Raw genomic sequence first — 21,908 nt, 5'->3', positions numbered from 1 at the left:
ATTCAAAACATCATGAACGGCTTTGATTGCTTAGATTAGTTATTTTATTTATTTTAGTTTTGGTATTAATGCGCGCACTGCGCAAGGGTCATTTTGTCTTTTTTTATTTAGGGTTTTCTTATAAATAAAGCAATCACATGTATGGACTCTCATGATATTATAAATTTAAAAAAAAAAAAAAAAAAAAAAAAAAAAAAAAATCCTGCATTTCCTCTCTCACATTGAGTTGAAGGATTAAATTGGGTGCGAAGCCCTCCCTTCCTTGAAGGGTTAACTACCGTGATGCGAAGCCACACCCGCTCCAGATCATCACCATCTTCTTCCACATCTCAACCCATCATCCTCAACACCCCATCCACCATCAGATTCACCAATTGTCGCATCAAAATCCTCTCCTACAGCGGTGCATAAGAAGGTTTTCAGATTCTGGCGCATCTATGGGGCTGAAACTTTGGTGGAGTACTATACACAAACCATGTGCCGGATCGAAGTGATTTTTGGTATGGAAACAACCCTCCCCTGGCCAATCCTAGCCTAGGAGTCCTTTTCTGATTTTGTGGGCCCCATACACGTACGGACGTCCAGTCACACACGTGCATCCAGGCCAACCTATTGTCCAACGTGCGTGGCCCACCCCAGGTCCTCTTTTCCCCTCTGTGTCTTTCCTTTTTTTGGCTTAAAACCTCCCCATGGGATCCCCCATTAATCCTCTACCTAAACCCCCTTAGATCTACCCCTAATATTCACTCCTAAACATGATCAACATATGGTACAACAGAATTGTTAAATCTGGAAATTGCTAAATCAATCCCTGTACCCTCGAATACCTTGACTGATCCCTAACCGTCATCTAGAAAACCTCATAATCCGAAATCCATAAAACCCAAAAGGGTCCGAAATCTCAATTTTCCCCAATTTTCAAACCTTAGATTTTCCCCCAAATTGAAACTTAGTGAATCTCTTGAGTCGGGAAAAATCCTATGCAATAATGGGTGATTCTTATAATCCTTTGGGCTTGTTTGGCTTATAATTTTATTTGATTCAGCCCTAATGGTTGTGTAGGCTTGGACCCCCATAGATTCCCCTTCTTGAATGTTTAATAGTACGTAGGATATGGAATTTTGTGACTGTTTAATATTAGCATAATCACAAACTTGATTTCTTGCACTCCGTGGTTAATTTCATGTCCTGCATCAACTTCTTACCGTTTATTTAACATTCTACTTAATGCCTCTGCTACCACTACGAATAGGAATGGTGAGAGTGGATCCCCTTGCCTTGTTCCCCTTTATGCCTTGAATACTCCTTTTGGTGACCCATAACCAACACACACACACAAGAAATAACCCGTCAAACACTCTCGAATCTAGTCTCTCCAATTTTGACCACATCCCATTATTTCAAGCATGAAGTCAAGAAACTCCTAGTCAAAGTGGTCATATGCCTTCTCTATGTCTAACTTACTAGTCCTATACTACCTTATTTCTTGAGTCAATACATGCAAGAACAACGAGTGCACTATTTAAAATCTGCTTGTCTAGGATGAACACTCCTTGATTCTCGTATATAAAAGATAGTCAACCTCTCTTGAAGAATTCTTTTACAAAGTCCATGTCATATTTTACAACTTTCCAAATAACCTAAAAGAAGGCCATAGGATGACTATCTGGACCTGACACCTCATCTCCGCCCAAGGACTCAACTACTTAGTCTCTTCCTTGGATATTGGTTTTTCAAGGAAGTACGCCTTTGCAACCGAAAGCTACTTAAAAAGGAGGTTATCCAACTCGAGCCTTTTCCATTTTTCACATGTCAACAACTTGGAATAATAAAACTGCACTATTGTTGTACAATCTAGTCCTCTTCAACCCTTTTCCCTTCCATCAACAAATTGCCTATCCTATTATGTTCATATAAAATTGAGAGTCAAGATAGACAAACCTTCAAGAGGCCTTCATCGAAAGAGGTTTCTCTTGTCAATGATGCTCATGGTGTGCCATAATGGCTGTTATGTAACAATGGCAACCGTTGCATAACCATTGTAGGGAAAAAAAAAAAAAGAAAGATAGAAAAAGAACAAAAAAGCAATGTTGTCAAAATCAAATCGTAATAGGGGTTGAATTGTATCGAATCGCAAATTGTAAAACATACTAATTACTATTTAGTTCTTTGATTACTATAGACTCAACATCCAGTCTCATTCATCATGTCTTCTTCACAATTTTCTTCTTTGAAACTCAAGTCAAATGACCTAGGTTAAAAGTACAAACACAATTGTAGTTAGTATATGATCTATGCAGGTTTGTAAGTTCTAGTGGCATTGGCCGGCACAAGCAACACCTTGCACATACCCCTGAGATCAAATGAAAGAGCGTGTCCCAATGTTACTCCAAATATCTAAAAGGAAATCATGGAGTACATGGACAAGCATGATCGAAAGAAGCATATGACACTGGTTATCCAAGAAGAGTTTATGGAACGAGAAGCATATGAAGACATTGATGTTGTTGATTTCAATGCTACTACACCTACATCCATAGGGAAATCTAGACCATTGACACCCAAAAGAGCCGTTATAAGCAACAAGATGGAAAAACCGTTATAAGGAACAGGGGCAAATGATCTGCACAAATCACTTTGGAAAACCGTTATAAGCAACAAGATGGAAAAACCAAGCCAATGTTACTTTCAACACCGTAAAATTAAAGAGCTTCAAGGTTATAGTAGAAGCGATTGGTCAGACCTAGATTGAAACCCCTTTGTATCATGAAGTACAGGAAAGTGACCTTAAAAATGAGGTTGAGTTTACTAAAAACTTTATCGTCGAATAGAAAGAAAGCTAGAACCAAAATCATTAATTACTTCAACTATAAAAAGTGTTATTACACGCCCATCTTAGATTCCAAAAATAAGAGATGGGGCAGCCAAATGTCATCCTCATTGTATTCAGTTGCCTACATCCTTAATCCAACCATATCCTTTGCATCCACCGATTAGTCTGCAGGGCTTTCCTTGACATTTTGGAGACAACGATTCCAGATTTAAAAATAAAAAAGAAGTAAGATCAGATTTCTCAAGAGTTGGACTTCCACATGAAGAGTGCAAGGGTTTTCTCGAGAGATATAATCATCAAGTATAGAAGTTCAAAATTGCCAAATAGTATGAATGTTAGCAAGTTTGTCTAACTTAGAAATAATTTCTTACAATGCAACAAGTCTAACTTAAATGGTTATTTGCACAACTAATTAGGGGTCAATGTATGGAATTGACTCGAACAGGAAGGATCAAACATTACAGAAGCTGACCATGAAAATTCTTTGTCGTACATGTTCTGCTAGCGGTTGCGAGCGCAACTAGAGTACATCCAAGTCAATAAGTTTTGCAATTCACTTTCAAAGCACTAACTGTAAAAGTAAACGACCATCGGTAATGCACTTTCAATTGAAAATTAGGTATGTTATGCAATTTTTTTTAAAGATTACAATATCATTGGGAGAACAAAGGCAAGAGAACAAACAACAACAAAGCAAAAAGCCAAAAGGAAAACAAAAAGACCAAAACAAAACAAAAGAAAGAAAACGAAAAGAAAAACAAAGACCTAAAAAACCTAACAAAAATTAAATAACTCAACACGAGGGAAGCACCCCCAACTAAACAGACAAGAACACCCAAAGAAGGGAAAGGAGAACCCCACACCACCACCTAATCGAAGTGGGGAGAGAGAGGCTAGCCCATCAAAGACATCCCTAGAGATTAGATCAAATACCTAAGCAGGACTAGAATCCAAATCCTAAAACGATCTGCAATTCCTCTCCTTTCAGATTGCCCAAAATGTTATGAGGATCAACAACTAGCAACAAGAAAATTGGGAGTCAAGGTCAAACAAGCCATTCTAGGCAAAGAGAAGCTCGGAGACATAAGATGGCATCACCCACACAATGTTGAAAGAAGGAGAACTAATGCCCAAATGATCAATGAGAATGAGCAGTGAATAAAGGGATGGGAGATGGATTTAGTATTTTAATTGCAGAGCATACAAATGTTGGAAAGAACCGTCCTACATTTTTGTAGGTTGTCAATGGTCAGTGTTCTTCCTCTCACCAGGGGGGTATAGGGGGCGGTGTCTGTTGAGGGTCAAATATTGCATATTATCGCCCAATTATATCTTGGTTTTATGAACATGATAATGCTTAATGTTCTATTTTACTCATGTTTGTGTTGCACGGCGAATTTAAGAGCTTGAATTAAAAAGGGTGTTAAAAGTATGGATTTGATGCTCAAAAATCACCAAGGAAAGGGATGGATCTTAGGAGACCAAGATTGAAGAATTCACATGCCAAAGATTCAAGAAAATCAAGTGAGGAATGAATAAAATCAAAGATTTGAAGTGAAGAAAAGGAATCCTAAAATCGTCCTAAAAAAGCATATTCTGAAACTCTGGGTCATTTTGTGAAATTGCGCAGAGTGAAGTCTATTTTGAAAAACTGCGCAGAGTGAAGTCTATTTTAGCAAACTACGTAAATTTGAGACGGTTTATAGAGCTTTTCAACTACGTGCGAAAGTTGGAGTTCCAAAACTATAAATAGGACTCCCTAGGATGTTCTTAGGCATCTTCTAGGGTTTAAGGAGTGGAGCAAATGGGTGGAGAAGCCGTCGCCAAGAGTTTTTCTTCTTCTTCCTTAGTTATTTTCATGTTTTTCTTAAGAGACTTTGGTCTAATCATGTCTATGGTTGGCTAAACCTCTTAGCTAGGGCTAAAAGGTGAAGCTTGTAGCATGATGGGATGTTTCTATTGCTTTTATTCATGTTTATGTTGAACTCCATGGATTCTAATTTGATACTTAAGGAATACTTTCAATTTTTAATGCTTTATTGTGACTCAAATTACAATAGATCTGCAATAGCTTTGAGTATCTTCTTTTCCTGATTTAAGATTGTGAAATTAGTAAGTCTTGTTGTTCAGCATCGTCCCTTGGGCATGGTAGGGTGATGAAATCTTTCCTAATCTTTACAATTCTCCTGCTTTGAGATTATGGGATTGGTAAATCCTGTTGTTTGCCATTGTCTCCTGAGCATGGTTCGATGATGGAATCCCTGCCAGTTATCATAGTTCTCCTTCATTGAGAATTAGGTCAATGGAAGTTCAGATTTGATTTTATTGATATATTTTCCAATTGGATAGGATAGGACTCCAATTCTAATTGTGTTACTTGAATCAAGTAAGAGAGCTCCCTGATCACTACAAGTGGATCCTTGGCACCCTAGTTCCCACCTTTAAATTCTTAGTTTTAATTATTTAATTCACAATTACTCTCTCAATCACTTCGGAATTAGTTTTACATCTTCTTCTAGTTCTACTTCTAGTTAATTTCAGAAACGCACAAAATCAGTCCCTATGGATTCGACCTCGGTCTTATCGAGATTATTACTACATCGCGACCCTACACTTGGTGTTGTGAACAGTGCCCATGCTTCCAGTTGAAGGAGGGGAAGGTTGGAGATTCATCTAGCTAGGAGGGCCTAAGAAGCATATCTATAGAGTGAGCAGTGCACCTCCAAGACAAGTCTTTGGACCAAACAACGGAGTCCTAGAAGCAAGGGTTCGAGTGAAAGCATCTCTATAAGTTGTAAAAATTCTTCTAATTCTCCATCCGTCAAAGATATGTTGTGAGGGGGGCACCAAGTCCCCAAACCTTGACCAAAAAAACATTCTACCACTAAAATGGATTTGGAAGAAGAGATACTGGATTCAGACAGCCAAGGATCCAACCAAAATTTGATTTTCGAGCCACTGCCAAGAGCGAATGCGGAGTGATTGGCCAACATGGACCCCTAAAATGACAAATGGACTTCCAATTGTAGGAGGATTTGTATGAGGTGGAAGATTTGGGGAACCAGCCCCTTCATCAGTGTTATATTTAATAGACAGAAGATCATGCCACCAAAAACCTTCACCAGTACAGAAGCGACCAAGCCATTTGGCAAGAAGGGCCAAATTGACCATGGAAAGCTCAGGGATGCCTGCATCTCCTTGAGTTATAGGTTTACAGACTTCAAACCATGTTAACAAGTGGATTTTGTGGTCAACCAACATTCCTTGACAAAGGCAATCTCTGCAAATCTTATCAAGCTTAGAGATTACGAATCTTGGACAATGGTAGAGAGAGAGAGAGAGAGTAAGAAGGAAGTTAAAAAGAATGTTATGCAGATTCACGCAAAAAAAAAAAAAAAAAGTGATTTTCTTGAACAAAAGAAGCTCAATGACTTGGTCTTCATCCAATACAACCAAAAGTTGCAAGAACAATTCTAGACTAACCGAGAAAAGCCTGATTTCAATATCCTATCTATCTAAATGATTTGGAGGCAAATAGTGATTGGTTTGTGAGATTGAGGATTTGTTCATGACAAGTCAAAGATGCTACTTTTGGATCAACAACTAAAAAATGTGCTTCAACTCAAAAGGCGAAGAAGAGGAGGGGCGAGCAGTAGCACAAGGCCTAGCAGCAGTCAAGGCCAAGAAGTAGATGATCAACCATTGGATGCAGATGAGCAACTTGTGTTTCTTACCGATGATGAAGAAACAAAAGAAGATGAAGTATACGTATACCTTGAAGAAGGAGATGATGACGACGACGATGGTGGTGGTGATGTGCCACAATTACAGGGGAATCAACATATATAGTAGTATAAGTTTTTTAGTTATGTAAATTCTATTTGTAATTGTATTTGTAAGTTTTTAAGTTATAACTTGGATTTTTTTCCTTAGTTTGTTGTTTACTTGTTTGTACTTTGTTTTGTACCATTTATTAACTCATCAAGTTATCACTTATCAATTATTATTCATCAATACATTTTTTTATATTTTTAATAAGTTGTTATTATTTGTTACTTGTTAATGAAGCATACATTGAAGACGGAGATGACTCCAACAATGATGATGGTGGTGATGTGCCACAATGAGAGATGGATCAATGTATATATTAGTATAAGCTGTTGGTTATGTAAATTGTAATTATATTTGTAAGTTTAACTTGGAGTTTTTTTTCTTCCTTTGTTGTTTACTTGTTTGTATGTTACTTTGTGCCATTTAGTATATCAAGTGAAGTAACTCATCTAGTTATCACTAATCATTTATCAATAAAAATTTTATACTTCTCACAAGTTATTATTTATTACTTGCACTTGTTACTGGTTAATGAATTAGAACTTGGAAGATAACTTTGTGTAGGTAACTTGCTGATTATTATATTTTATAGCTTTATTAATATAACTTAGGTACTAATTATATAAATTATAATGAAATAGATTTATTTTTATTTTTAAAAAAACAAATTGGAAACACTTGTACTAATTACAAACTTTTTCTTAATTTTGTATCCCCCCCTTTGATTTTTTAAATTTTTCAATAAAACCTTCAATAAAAAAAAAAAAAAATTGGTGCATGATCACTTGCAATCAGACACAAGCGACTGTTCAGAATCGCTTATGCCATTTGACAACATTGGGTATGGCCCAGCCTCAAAGCCTGGGCTCTGACAGTCTATTGGAACCTCAAGTACTGCTCGGGCTCCACAATAGCAACTTGCCCTGTTTTTTGGAGAATGAGCTGCAAGCCAATGGTGGGAAGGAGAGAGAAGAATGGCAAGGGAGAATGCTAGTAATACTCCTGGGAGGAGAAATGTTAAGGCAGAATTGTGTGGGGATATCGATTAAAGAGGCGATTCAGAGCATGTGTCGGTGAGCCTGCCATGAACATGTCCTCGCCTCAAAGGGAAGCTGGCCATTCATCAAGTTGGCTACTCTTGAGAAATTTGGGCAGGTTAAAAGAAATGACAAAAAAAAAAAAAAAAAGTCTCATACCCAATGTACTTAGGGGCCCACCTAATGAATGAATCAGACTATTTTCGAGCCTGGGCATGTGTCGTGGTGGGCCCACCTAATGAATCTCCAGGACCTTGCATGGGTTCTATTTTGGCAAGTATGTTATGCATTGCTTCTTCAGTCCATCCTTGTATGAATCACCATATCATTCCTCCTTGAAAACGACCTTCTCCATTTCCGATAAGAAAAATGTAAAAAGAAAACAAAAAATCACGTAACAGGTTTGTTGTCCAAATCTCTTCCCACCTTTCCTTTTGGATTGAAGATGGTTGTGGAACTCTCTTTTTGCTATTTAAAAAAAAAAAAAAGTGCTGAGAAAGAGATATAGTGTGAGTAGAGGAGAGCGGGGGGGTATTTTTTGGGAAAGAGGGAGTTTCATTTTTGGAAAAGTTTAAGGGTTGGGCTGGGCTAATGAGCTTTTGGACAACTAAGTCCAAGCCCAGCCTGCTTGAGCAACAAGATAGAATTTTAAGCCCAAACCCAGCCCTTGGGATTTGATAATCTAGCCCAAGCTCAGTCTGAGGTGGGCCAGCCCTAACGGCAAGGCAACCAGGTAGAAAACAAGGCCGGCAAGCTGGAGCTACCAAGAAGTCCATATATCATAAAAGACAACAATTGGTAGAAGATTTGACTACATTTCAAATTTTTTGTAGCTGTAATGGTTAAGCATTTCAGTTTTAAAGCATTGTCTGAGACTGAGCATACAATGTGGTCAGCTCAGCCTCAAATTGTGATGGAAAACCGAGACACCAAGCAGCTTGGGAGATCCAATATATGATTGTTACAATGACTTATGCGGACAATGAGGTTGTGTAAAGTGACAATGACAAGATTTAGGTGCTTCACAAGAGCTTCCTAATGTTGGAGCAATCCAAACCAGAAGAGCTCCCCAAACTGGTGAGCACCTTCAATGAAGAGCTGGAGGAAGCTCGCAATTAGCATGGTCAATAAAGGCTACGAACAGTTGGATGTAGTTGTGCTAACACTTGACCATGTAGTCAAGCGCATGCAGATTATTTTTATAGATGTCGGCAAGATGTCAATTGAGCCTCATCCTAGCCATGATGATGGAGGTATCTTAGTTGGTTCATGCACCAATGATATGTGCAGTGTTGTCATGTGCAACTGCATATGCGATCCTGGCATATGTGATAAAAAATGTGGCATATACGAAAATATTCGATTGCATATTGGCCATGGCATTTTTTTTTTTGCAAAAAAAATAAAATAAAATAAAATAAAAATCCTATTAAAAGGATTCCAAATCTCCTCCATTTGCAATATTCTCACTCTCTTCTTCTCTTACATTTCTTAATTACAAGTGGTCTCTCTCTCTCTCTCTCTCTCTCTCTCTCTCTCTCTCTCTCTCTCTCTCTCTCTGTAGTATTTCCTACTTCCAAGTGATCTTAATCTCTCTCTCCCCTACATTCCCTCTCTTGGAAGTTGGAAGATCAAGATTCAAGCACTTTCAAGTTTCAAGGAAGATAGCTTGTTGATTTTCTACGATAATAAATAAATAGCTTGTTGATTTTGTTGTTACTTCTTGTTAACTATATTGTTGAATGTAAATGACTTGATGTTTAATTGATTTTATCTCTCTCTCAAATGTATTTTAAATACGTAAAATTAGTTATCCATTAACTTAGAAAAGTTCCCCTTAGTTTCTTATTTTTTTTACGTTTTTTTTTTTTTATTCTTCCCTATTTTATATATGTGTGTGTGTGTGTTTTTTCAAATTTTTTATATTTAAATATGCGGTCGCATATGCGATTGTGCAATCGCATATGCAATTCGACAACATTGGATATGTGGGAAGATACCATTCAGAAATTTCTAGTTTCTATGATCACTTGCTTGGGCCGAGGGGTCAACTTGAGCAGGTTGGGTCGGGTCAAGGCCAGGGTCAAGATGAGCCCAGCCGACCTCAAAAGTACCAAACCTGCAACCCAACCCGAAGTACTCTAAGCTTGCCCCAACCCAAATACATGTGATTATTCCCAACCCAACCTAACCCGACCTGAATTTTCTCAACCCGAATTCAAATCAGGTTGCCATTGTTCAACCTGAACCCAACACGAAGACCTCAACAATCTGACCCAACCCGACTGAAACCTACGTTGGGTCAACTTGCAGCCCTACTTGGGTTGTGACCCATACAATTTTGGTTGTGAGGTGTTTAACGTTGTGAGATTCCTCAACCAGTCAATGCACTAAAGTAGGAGCACCTGAACCAAATGTTATATATCTTTTTTCACAAGGGCAATCTGCTCCAACGTTATATATCACTGTTCATTCCTATAGATGTCCTTTTTTTCTGAAAGATTTCATTCCTATAGATGTCTTGCTCACAGTCCATTAGACAACAAGCTTCTGACAATTTGACAAAGGAATGTTGTGCTTCACTTTCATCCAAGAGGGTAGCAAAGTCCTTTGCTTTTGCCCCATGGGCCACATCCACACACCCAAAAACCAAAGCATGAAGGCCAGTGAGGATGCAACGTCAACTCAAGGATGAGTTTTCCCCAAAGTCCAATGATAACAAAAACAAAAAACAAAAAACAAAACAAAACAAAACAAAACAAAACAAAAGAATTGGGTTTCCATGCCAGCATTCCAACAGCTAAACTCTGTTTTGGTTCAATTTGAAGCTACATGTTGAATGGTTTATGGGGGTGGGGGGCCTGGTCTTCCCATTGTACGGGTAGTTGTTTTGCTGTTAGAGATAGTTTTGATTAGTTGAAGGTTAGTTGCTAACCTCATGATTAAAGGTTAGTTAGGATTGTTCTATAAAAACTCACTTGAGAGATTGTAATGGGACATTCGGCATTTTGTAATGAAATTTATCACTCCAAGTTTAAAAAGATCACAGATTGCCCAATCATGGAGGATTCCATCAGGCTGTACTAAGACAACACTTTTGCATCAACATATCAGAGAATTGCAAAATTTTGAAGGTCTTGGAAGTCAGCAGAATCTCAAATAAGCAACCACTACCAAGCATTATTCATTCAATTCTCCAAGGAAACAAAGAACTACAGCGCTTACCTTATTTTACCCATCTAGCTTACAGGTTGAAGTTTGTCAGACTTATGCATCCATAAATCCTAGAAATCTCGCATGGGCTACTCTGTAAGCTCTAAGCTAATGTGGCTGAACTCTAAAGCTATAAGCCTATAATATCAAGCTTGTGAGCATTTTGAAATCCTACTACTCTAAAGTAACAAACGTCCAGTTGAAAACAGTCGGACACAAACAAATGTATGGTCATTGCTAGCACAACATGCTTTGCATCTCCAACATGAATTAGAAAGGATGGAAGCTCTGATTTATCATCATGTATATATGCTAAATGCTATCAGAAATTTAGTTAGGGAACTATATGAATAAGAGAATGGAAAAGTAATTTTTAAAAGCTTTGACCCATGATCTTGCCTTCGTTGATGCGTTGTCAGCTGAAACAAATGGCACTGCCCTGTCTATGTTCCCGTTCGGCAGGATACCAGAATTACCACTTAATGGGCCACCCTCATTTACGCTGAACTGGTTCCCCTTGTTTTGAACATATGGAGATGATTCCTTTGAATTTGCATGGGAATTTGCATGGGCTGTTCGTGAATCATCAGTGTAAATCCCATTTCGGTCTCTGGCCTCGGCCAACTCCATTTGCAGTTGTTGAATGGTTTGCATATGATGTCTCTCCATTTCTGCAAACTAACATTAAGAACATAAACAAATCAAGTTTTTTGGAAGAAATGACATGTCTACTAAAACAACATGCAAGCTACTGAAATCCAGTGTGACTGTATATAACAACAAAATAGATAAATACTAGTGACGGTACAAAAACCCTGGGACTTACCATCCATGCACAGTAACAGCACGAAGAGGGAAACAAGAAGAGATTTTGGAAGTGTGAAGAGAGAGAAAAAAGACACCTGTCTTTGACAACCAATCCAGAATTGGTTAAATTGTTCAGTGCGTTCTCGTAACTCAGCCTGTAACGAGTGGTTTGTTGTAGACTGAATGGCATCCATTTCTTGAACTCGTGCAACCCATGCTTGCGCCTCCCTTAATTGCTCATCCTTGTAAAGTATAGATTCCTGAGCAACTCTATGCTGACACACAAGTCATTGACAAACATGTTAAAATAATTTCAACAATTAAAGAGTCAGTGACTCATTATGCAGCCAATGGAACACTGAAATGTGAAAGAAAGTTTGACAGAACAAGCAATATGCATACAAAGCAGTAAACTTATGGACTGATGGATAAGAAACAGCAGTGTATCATATAGATGCTCTTGTCAAGGATATTCGATTAAAAGAAGCATGCAAAAATATCAGTTAGAGAAGCGCTTGCCTATATGTTTACTGTTTACTAAGGTAGATTAGTCATTTTCTGTTTTTCCAATATAATTATTTGTCATGAACATAAAGGCATTGTGATTGTGGCCTTTAAATGAATTACAACTATGCTTGTATCTGGAAGAAAAACTTTTTTATTGACTAATAGAATGGGGAAAACTACAATAACGATTTTGCCAGAAAAATGCAATTTTTCCCAAAAGAGACAAAATACAAAACCACAGAAATCCTAATAGCAGAAGGAAATGATGAGAATATATTGATGGTGAACCTTTAGCATCTTCGTATATGCAAAGAGAACTAAATAAAATTAAAATTATAAAAAAATTTTAAAAATTTAAAAAATTTAAAAAAACGAAAAGGAAAAGGAAAAAAGAAGAAGTCCAGTTTCACGTGGTCTAACAAGCAGGAGAAGGTCGTGATGTGGCTGGACCATCCTGATGTGGCGTCATCTGTTAGATGGTAGACCTCCTTTCAGGTTTCAGGGGGAGCAGAGGTTGCTGAAAGCTGAACTGTTGGCCTGGAACAGTGAGGTTTTTGGCAATTTTAAGAATGAGAAGAAGAGAATGCAAGTTGAGCGAGCTTCAAGCCTTGATCAGTTTGGAGGAAGCAAATGAGTCACTCTCAGGAGGATTCTGTCAGAAAGAACATCCTGACCGACCAACTAGGTGACATAATCAGAAGGAAGAAGGATGCATACTGGAAACAAAGATCCACAGATAAATGGCTGATGGAGACGGCAACTCAGCCTACTTCCACAGATGGCAAGTGACAGAGGGAAAGCTAATTGTATCTCAATCATTAAAGATGGAGACAGGGTTCTATCAGATCTCTTATAAATCTCATCCTTCTTCCGGTAGGCTTTTGCAGAAGATTTCCAGCGAAGACCAATCCTGGGTGAATTTACTTCTGATGTTCTATCAGCGGACCTAGCAGTTAGTCTGGAAGTCCCTTTCTTGGTGAAGGAAGTGAAGGATATATTTTTTTAGTTCAACGATGACAGCGCCAGGCCCTGAGGGATTTTCCTGGTCTTTTGTCAAAGATTTTGGAAGACCCTAAAAGAGGAAGTTATGGCGTTGTTCAAAGATTCTTTGATCGTCAATGTGTACCGGTGGGTGCTTCTTTCATTGCCTTGATACCCCAAGAACGGGCTAAAAATGTTAAACATTTCAGGTCAATTAAACTTACTAGTATTCTACAAGATCATAGCTAAGGTTCTTACTGCCCGTCTTAGGAAAGTGAGAAACAAGGTTCTCTCTCCTGCTCAGAGTGCTTTCGTTCCTGGTCACTCAGTTTCGGACGGCCTTTATAGGATCTCACCTAATGGAAGATGGGTGTAGGTGGCCCCAATGTTATCGATCACATATGTGACGCACAATCACATATGCGACTGCATAATTTTTTATTTAAAAAAAAAATTAATTAATTAATTAATTAAAATATATATAATAGGGAAGAAATTTTTAAAATGTAAAAAAATATATATAAGAAACTAAGGGAAACTTTTCTAAGCTAATAGATAACTAATGTTACATATTTAAAATACATTTGAGAGAGATAAAATCGATTAAACAATGAATTAAACATCAAATCATCAACATTCAACAATATAGTTAACAAGAAGTAACAACAAAATCAACAAGCTATTTATTTATTCTTGTAGAAAATCAACAAGCTATCTTCCTTGAAACTTGAAAGTGCTTGAATCTTGATCTTCCAACTTCCCAAAGAGAGGGAATGTAGGGGGGAGAGAGAGAGAGAGAGTAAGATCAATTAGAAGTAGGAAATACAAAAGAGAGAGAGAGAGAGAGAGAGAGAGATTAAGACCACTTCGAATTAGGAAATGTAAGAGAAGAAGAGAGTACGAGAGTTTTGGAGCAAGAATATTGCAAATATAGGAGATTTGGAAGTCTTTTTATAGGCAGAATGTTGTTTTTTGCAAAAAAATAAAAAATTCAATGTGCCATGGCCAATATGCGATCGCATATTTTCGCATATGTGCCATGATCGCATATGCGATTTGCATATGGATATGCACATATGCGGTCACACATGACAACACTGGGTGGCCCGTAGGATCAAGTAAAATCAGATCCAAGTGAAAATAATGAAAAGATCTTACCTTAGGATTGAAGATTCAAAGAAACCTACCACCTACAATTCATCAAGCATGAAGTGGAAGACGAAGGATCTTAAAGACAAAGGATAGAGTGGCTTCGCACCCTCTAGGCTTCTGTCCAAAGATCTGGCCTTCACAACAATGAAGGAAGAAGAAAAGGACTATCATAAAGCCTCCTCAAGATTTTCTCCAAACTCACATTAGGGTTAGATGTCCCCACCCCACTTGTTTTGTATTATTCCAAAAAACGGTTGAAATGACAATTCTACCCCTTTAGTAACAAAAACAAAATACCCATTATATCCTAAAAGCTAAAAAGTCTAATCTACTCCCGCAAAGGGGTAAAAAATATATATATATAACAAATAGATATCCATTGTTCGATCACAAACTAAAATGTCCAAATCATCGAATAATATAAAAGAAATAACTAACAAAAGGATCTAACATAATCCAACTATCGAATGGCCCCATGATGGGACACAAGATGATCCAATGGATGGATGATCATGTAGACCATGATCAACGGTGGGATGGCCTCCAAATATGATCCATTTCATCCATGCTTTTCTAATGCTCACTGATGACCACTAGTGATCACCATCAGTCGCCTAGCCAAAGTGAAAGTGTCGATGTAGCCTATCGACGCTTACGTCTCTGATATGTATGGAGTGGTGGTGTGATGTTTGCATCAGTGTCCCCGCCCCATTTTAAGGTAGGACTAATCCCAACAAATGCACGCAATCACCCACAAACCAAGGTGTCCCGTATCGGTATCGGTTGGCGTAACGGTGACCTCCAAAACCGATACGGATACGGCGGCGTAACGGTGATACGGGGGCGTAACGGCCCGTAACGGCGCAAATTTTTTTTTTGCCAAAAAAATATGAAAAAATATGGATTAAATCCGGAATATTCTAAGCATTCCAAATATGCATTCATTTATAAATTGGAACATGTTTATGGTAGTGTAACGGTCCACTCTTTAGTGAGAAGTTGTATCGGACTGTCTGATGAATTTATGAACCAGATAACCTGAATTTGACTACAAAATTCATATATTTAATTTTCTAACTATCTACTATCAATGATAGATGTATTATAATGAATGTAATATGAAAATATCTTACATTTAGGTGTTTGCAATTATTTTTGAGGGCCAAAATTCATGCGTAAATAGAAAAAAATATAAAATGGCACCCCAAATATGTAAAATGCACATTAACATGTTCTACTATGATTAACACATCATATGGCATCATTAAAACAGCAAAAGAATCATTAAAAAATGATTTTTCGAATTTTCAAAAAAAGGGCCGAAAAAAATGCGTAAATAGAAAAAAATAAAAAATATATATAAAATGGCACCCCAAATATGTAAAATACACATTAACATGTTCTACTATGATTAACACATCATATGGCATCATTAAAACAGCAAAAGAATCGTTAAAAAATGATTTTTCGAATTTTCAAAAAAAGGGCCGAAAAAAATGCGTAAATAGAAAAAAATAAAAAATATATATAAAATGGCACCCCAAATATGTAAAATGCACATTAACATGTTCTACTATGATTAACACATCATATGGCATCATTAAAACAGCAAAAGAATCGTTAAAAAATGATTTTTTGAATTTTCAAAAAAAGGGCCGAAATAAATGCGTAAATAGAAAAAAATATAAAAAAAATATAAAATGGCACCCCAAATCTGTAAAATGCATATTAACATGTTCTACTATGATTAACACATCATATGGCATCATTAAAACAGCAAAAGAATCATTAAAAATGATTTTTCGAATTTTCAAAAAAAGGGCCAAAATAAATGCGTAAATAGAAAAAAATATAAAAATATATAAAATGGCACCCCAAATCTGTAAAATGCACATTAACATGTTCTACTATGATTAACACATCATATGACATCATTAAAACAGCAAAAGAATCATTTAAAAATGGTTTTTCGAATTTTCAAAAAAAGGGCCAAAATAAATGCGTAAATAGAAAAAAATATTAAAAAAATATAAAATGGCACCCCAAATCTGTAAAATGCACATTAACATGTTCTACTATGATTAATACATCAAATGGCATGATTAAAACAGCAAAACAACCATTAAAAACTGATTTTTCGAATTTTAAAAAAAGGGGCCAAAATTCATGCGTAAATAGAAAAAAATATTAAAAAATTATTAAATGGCACCCCAAATCTGTAAAATGCACATTAACATGTTCTACTATGATTAACACATCATATGACATGATTAAAACAGCAAAATATATTTAAAAAAGTATAAATACATATTTTTGACGAATTTCTGAAAAATGGCCCACCGAGCTTTGATTCAAAAAAATCTATAATATAATGTGTTTTTCTATCAAATAACTAGCTAAGGTTGGTCGAAATTAGTAGTAGAAGGACTTAGAAACAGTTTGGAAGCAAGAAGTTTCAAAAAAACGGCAAAAACAGAGCTAAAAAAAAAGTTACCGTTTCGGGCCCATTACGGGCCCGTAACGGCCCGTTACGCCCGTATCGGTCCCGTATCGGCCGATACGGGTACAAAAAATCGAATCGGCCGTTTCGGCCCCGAAACGGGTAACGGTTCGCACCGTTACCGTTACGTATCGGCCGATACGGCCGATCCGTAACCGATTTGGCATTCCATGCCACAAACCCTTTCGCACCTTCTTATCCGTCAGTCTCCCCTAATCCCTCGCCTTCAAGCCTGTCTCGAACAATTAGTAGCCATAATTCACAACAATTTGCTTCTATTACAAGGAATGATTAAGAATCTACCCATTGTTCATGGCTTATTGCTTCGCATTTCTCTTCTACATATCTTTGGCATCTCAGAGGTAAACTACCAATACAAGCCATGCCCATACATCACTGGCTACAAATCAAAACTATTAGCAACATACTGCGACCATGTTTCCTCTCTCAAACCCTTCATTCATAAGCTAGATTTAACCATGATTTGCACAACACTATCCCTCGGTCTATAACTCATCAGGCCAAGTTGAGAATTGCTTGGATAGCCCAATGTGCATTTAAGTCATACTCCAGTTCAGGCTGTCTTCGCGTTTCAAAGACCCAAACGCTTAGACTGGACCTAAGTTTACAAGTCAACTGGTTGTGCTTTGGCATCAAATAAACTGCCAAGCGAGACCACCAATACAAATTTCCACTAATCATTGAGATGATTATCTCCAATATTTGAAGAAAACAATTTTTTCAATCATAACGGAATTAGCAATCTCAAAAGGAATAAAAACACATTGCAAGGGAGAGATAATGAAAGATCACTCCTCGCTCTATTGGTCCAAAGAACCATCCCCAAATAAGCAAACAAATTGCCCACCGACGTACGTCAAACACTAGTGAAGGTGGCACTTGCAATGCATGTAAGGGAGAAAATGGTCTGCAAATCATGAGAGAGGAGAGGAGAGGACAAGCCACTGTAAAAGGTAGGTTCTTTTGGTGCACTACTCCTATGATAGATAATCACCATTTTAACATCAGTGTCTCTTCGACCAGACGCACAGAATTGTTGTATGGCATACCAAACCATCCAAATCACTGAATCTAATTGTAGATTTCTAACCAAATATAACTTTGAATTTCCTATATTTCCTTTCTTCACTTCAAGCACACAAGTTTCAATTAGGTGCCCCCATTAAATTTCATTGTTTCCGTAGATAGATTCATAAATTAGAATTACATTCATATGACAGGATTAAGCAAACTTAAATGGGTACCAACAAGATAGTAATGCAATCTACAACTGTCACCTAAATTCAGTTCATCAAAGTCTACGGCATTTTCTTTAACCCTTCACAAGGAGGGAACATCAATTTTACATAGAAATGAAGAATGCACAGAGCATACCTGCTCCTCCAATTCAAGAATCTGGCTCTCTTTTTCCTGAATATGTTCTTTGAGGTCATGTATTTGTTTAAGATGTTGGGATCTTTCAGCTTCGAAGTTATCATGCTCCCTTCTGCAAACACACAAGCAAATGGCAATTAGAACCCAATTCAGTGTTTCTAACATCCAAAAAAAATGCAGGTTCATCAGAACTTTCTGCTGGAAATAAATATAACCAACAATAGGCTCCTTTTTATTTTAAACAATTACAAATGGAAGCATCTCATTAAAATGGCCAGGTAGATGTAAAATACATACAAATATACATGGTGTGCAATGATATACATTTTGTCATACAACTTAAGCTTCATAAAACAAATACATACCGGTAGGTGGCCAACTCTTGATTTTGTTCCCTGAGAAGGTCCTCTTTAGCCCAAGCCTGCAAAAAAAAAAAAAAAGGATGGGAACAAGAAAGGAACAAATTAATTATTTAAAAACAGAAATAAGCATATTCAGACCAAAGAAATACAGTGAGGGAAAACCAAACAAACCGCTTCATTGTCAATTTTAATAGCACGTAGCTCTCTATCCTTCTCTTCCATCTTTATCTCCAATTCATGTATGCATTGTTCTCTTTCTTGCAATTGCTCCTGGGCAACCAAAAATAAAACATTGAATAAATGGAACCATGTAAGGATCTGAATTATCACCAACTACATAGATAACAGACAATAGGATGAAGTAACAGAATGCCATCCCAAATACTTTCAACTAAAGAAACAAAACCCCAAGCAGAATCTGCAAAGCTCCTACAGGCAAGGATAATGAAACAAGACCAAGAAACCGTGAAATCCTATAGGAAATTTCTGGGAATGGAAGGTTCAGGCAAGCAATACTTCCTACACGAGGTAATAATGAGCAAACTACCAATATTTTTTGAAACAAGGCAAGTACAGCTCAACTCCAATGCAGAAGCAAAAAAATCAATATGGATACATCAGACAAACTGAATTAATATCAGAAATGTATTCCAAACTGAATGTATAAACCAAGGTATCCAATAACAGTAACAGTGGCTATAGCAGCCACCGCCATTACTCTTACGACACAGGCTGTAACTTTTTCTTTAAAAAAGGTGTTTCAACCCCATAACGGGCTGTTACAAGCCAATTTTTCCATAATGCATAACAGTTACTACTGTTATACATAACGGCCATTCTGTAGCCAGTTTTTAATACCTTGCTTACGGCCCCCGTGACAGCCATTGTGGCCTTCTTTTTATTCTTAAAACCAAAAAAAAAAAAAAAAAAAAAACTGTTTCAGCCCCATAATGGGCCGTTATGGGCCATTTTTTCCGTAGCAGCCATTATGGCCATTAAGACCCCATAACGCATAATGATTCCCACTGCCACCGTTACATAACCGTTTTTTAATACCTTGGTATAAACAAAATTGAAGAAATCTTCCAAAACCCAATGGCCAATGCAGCCAACCAAGAGTGACACTAACAGTATAGTTTCTCTATTTGGAATTTGGATTGATGTCAGATAGAATGTGAATAACTTCATCAATACTGTGATCCTAACAAAACTAGAGCCACATTCAGATGAAGTTGGTGCATTACTAGAAAAATAAACTCTCAATGCTAACCTTAATTTAAAAACATTTAAAAAATGGAGAAGAATGGGACATGGTGATCTTCCAAAAATTCAATTGGCCATGTTCAATAAAAACTAAAGCAGAACAGAAAGAACCTCAAAGCCTTGATCCCACTTCATGAGTCATACTGGAGTTGTATTGGCTCCTTGATGAACATGGAACACTAGAAAAAAGATCAACTGTAAAATGGCTTGAAAACTTTCTGTCACCTTTGCCAATGCAACTCACAAAATTGATTTGAAGGCATTGCTCCTGATCCAAGATCCCATTTTCAATTTTATACAAGCATTGATGACAACTTATGCACGCCGAATACAGGCTGAGATTAAATTATGGAGATGGTACCAAATGTCAAAACTTATAAACATAATCTCGCACCACTAGACATATCTCACCATCCTGATTAAATACAAAAACGCCTAAACAAGATTCTCTAACTATTTTAAACAAGGTGTAACTTGAAATCATGAGTGCCATGAGAATAAATTGAAGTATTAGCCTTTAGAAAAGCATCAGACGAATGATTTTAAGGTTTGCAAACACTCACTGGACTGTACAGGAAAGGTGCTTAACAATTTACATCTTTCAATATAGCCCTAGTGCATTAATTGCACTTCATTTGAGCTACTTCAAACTGATAACCTAGTACAATGAAAGTTACGAAATAAAATTTTTAACACCATTAGGTGTTCATGACACATTCAATAAAAACTAGCAACGTACTAATGCAAATTGAAAAAGCCATTCACATTGTAAAATAGACAAAAAGTGTTACCCAAATCAACAATCATCATAGTGCATGTGATCATCAAGAAAGAAAACCTATAAAAGCAAAATATAAAAGAACCTTTAGTTTAGCAGCTGTGTTGGCATGCTCTTTGATCTGTGCATCAAAGCCCTTCTGCATTTCCAAAATCTCCGATCTGGCGATGACCTGAGCTCTAAGCTCAATCTCCATCTGCTGCAGTTCCTCCCTCTGTCTAGAGACACCATGAAGGCGCTGCTGCAACACGTCACTGTTCAGGCTACTATCAATCGTGACAGAACAGAAATCAACATCGACCGGGCCCGTTCCATGCTGCACCTTGCATTAACATATCAGGCCCCTAACGTCATTAATCTATAATTAACAAGATTTCTAGACAGACTCAGTTCTTAGACAATACTCATTACCTCGTATATTGTCCTTTCTTCAGACTGCCCCAGCTTCATCCGGTCCATTTCCTGATACCAAAACCATCATTACCGATTCAACAAACACAAGAGCAAGAACGAAAAGAAACAAAAGCCCTAACACTGCTCACCTCATTCCCAGCGTTCCGGACGGAATGTTCGGAAACAGCACGCCATTCCTTCCTCGAAGGCTGAGAAGAGGGTATAGGCAGGGGTCCGCCGCGCCCGGCAGCGGCTCCTCCGGCCGCAGCCTCCATCGAATCTAGAAGTCAATGAACCCTCCACCTCTCTCCGAAGCAATCTCTACCAGGATTCAAGGGAAATGATACGCTTGCTTGCTTGCTGCGAATTAGAAACCCTATGAACGATCGGTTTAAAAGAAAGGGGGAAAAGACAAACCCTAGTTTCAGATGTTCGGAGAGAAAACCCCTAATTTAGAGGGGAATTTGAGGAAAGGGGGGAGAGGGGTTTTGAAAGAGAGGGAATGAGAAAGGAATGCGGTATATAGGGAGGAAGGGATGGAGGGAATACGAGTCTTGGATGGGGATTGGGAAATCTGACCCTGGTTAAGCGGGTCTGATTAACTTCGGGACGCGATTGCTATTTGCTCAAGTCAGTCAACTCCACGTCTTTGGAAAAGAGAGACGCCGGTTTGTTGTGGTGCGACTCGACGGACTCTTTCACTTTTAACGCGACTCTCGTTTTGGGACCTATCCGTGGAGCTCTGGATGTGATCGGGACCGTTGATCTCCTTAAACAACTCCTGGATTTGTTGTGACCCGAAATTGGCCTTGACTGGAAGATCCTAGCCGTCAAAATGTGGATAGGATTTGGGCTT

At 37.6% G+C, this 21,908-nt stretch overlaps 1 protein-coding gene across 4 annotated transcripts in view; it reads right to left on the bottom strand.

Annotated features, from left to right (window-relative positions):
• Positions 1-21,689, bottom strand: part of LOC131248608 (uncharacterized) — a 38,628-nt gene extending 16,939 nt beyond the window's left edge. For 2 of the 4 annotated variants that reach the window (XR_009172309.1, XM_058248960.1), the window contains exons 1-8: positions 21,202-21,689; positions 21,071-21,121; positions 20,745-20,981; positions 18,790-18,888; positions 18,622-18,677; positions 18,257-18,368; positions 11,817-11,996; positions 11,314-11,592 (exon numbers count right to left, since the gene is read on the bottom strand). Coding sequence is in view for 3 of the 4 variants with exons in the window: in XM_058248960.1 (XP_058104943.1) it covers positions 11,314-11,592; positions 11,817-11,996; positions 18,257-18,368; positions 18,622-18,677; positions 18,790-18,888; positions 20,745-20,981; positions 21,071-21,121; positions 21,202-21,327 (1,140 nt within the window). In the remaining variant the exon portion in view is untranslated. The remainder of the gene's footprint in view (positions 1-11,313; positions 11,593-11,816; positions 11,997-18,256; positions 18,369-18,621; positions 18,678-18,789; positions 18,889-20,744; positions 20,982-21,070; positions 21,122-21,201) is intronic. The other 2 variants (XM_058248958.1, XM_058248961.1) reach the window with 2 other exon arrangements.
• Positions 21,690-21,908: the final 219 nt, after the last annotated feature.

Source organism: Magnolia sinica, chromosome 6 (assembly GCF_029962835.1).
Source record: "Magnolia sinica isolate HGM2019 chromosome 6, MsV1, whole genome shotgun sequence".
Taxonomy (NCBI): domain Eukaryota; kingdom Viridiplantae; phylum Streptophyta; class Magnoliopsida; order Magnoliales; family Magnoliaceae; genus Magnolia; species Magnolia sinica.
Note: the sequence above shows the minus strand (reverse complement) of the source record. Positions and strands in the feature narration are given on the sequence as shown.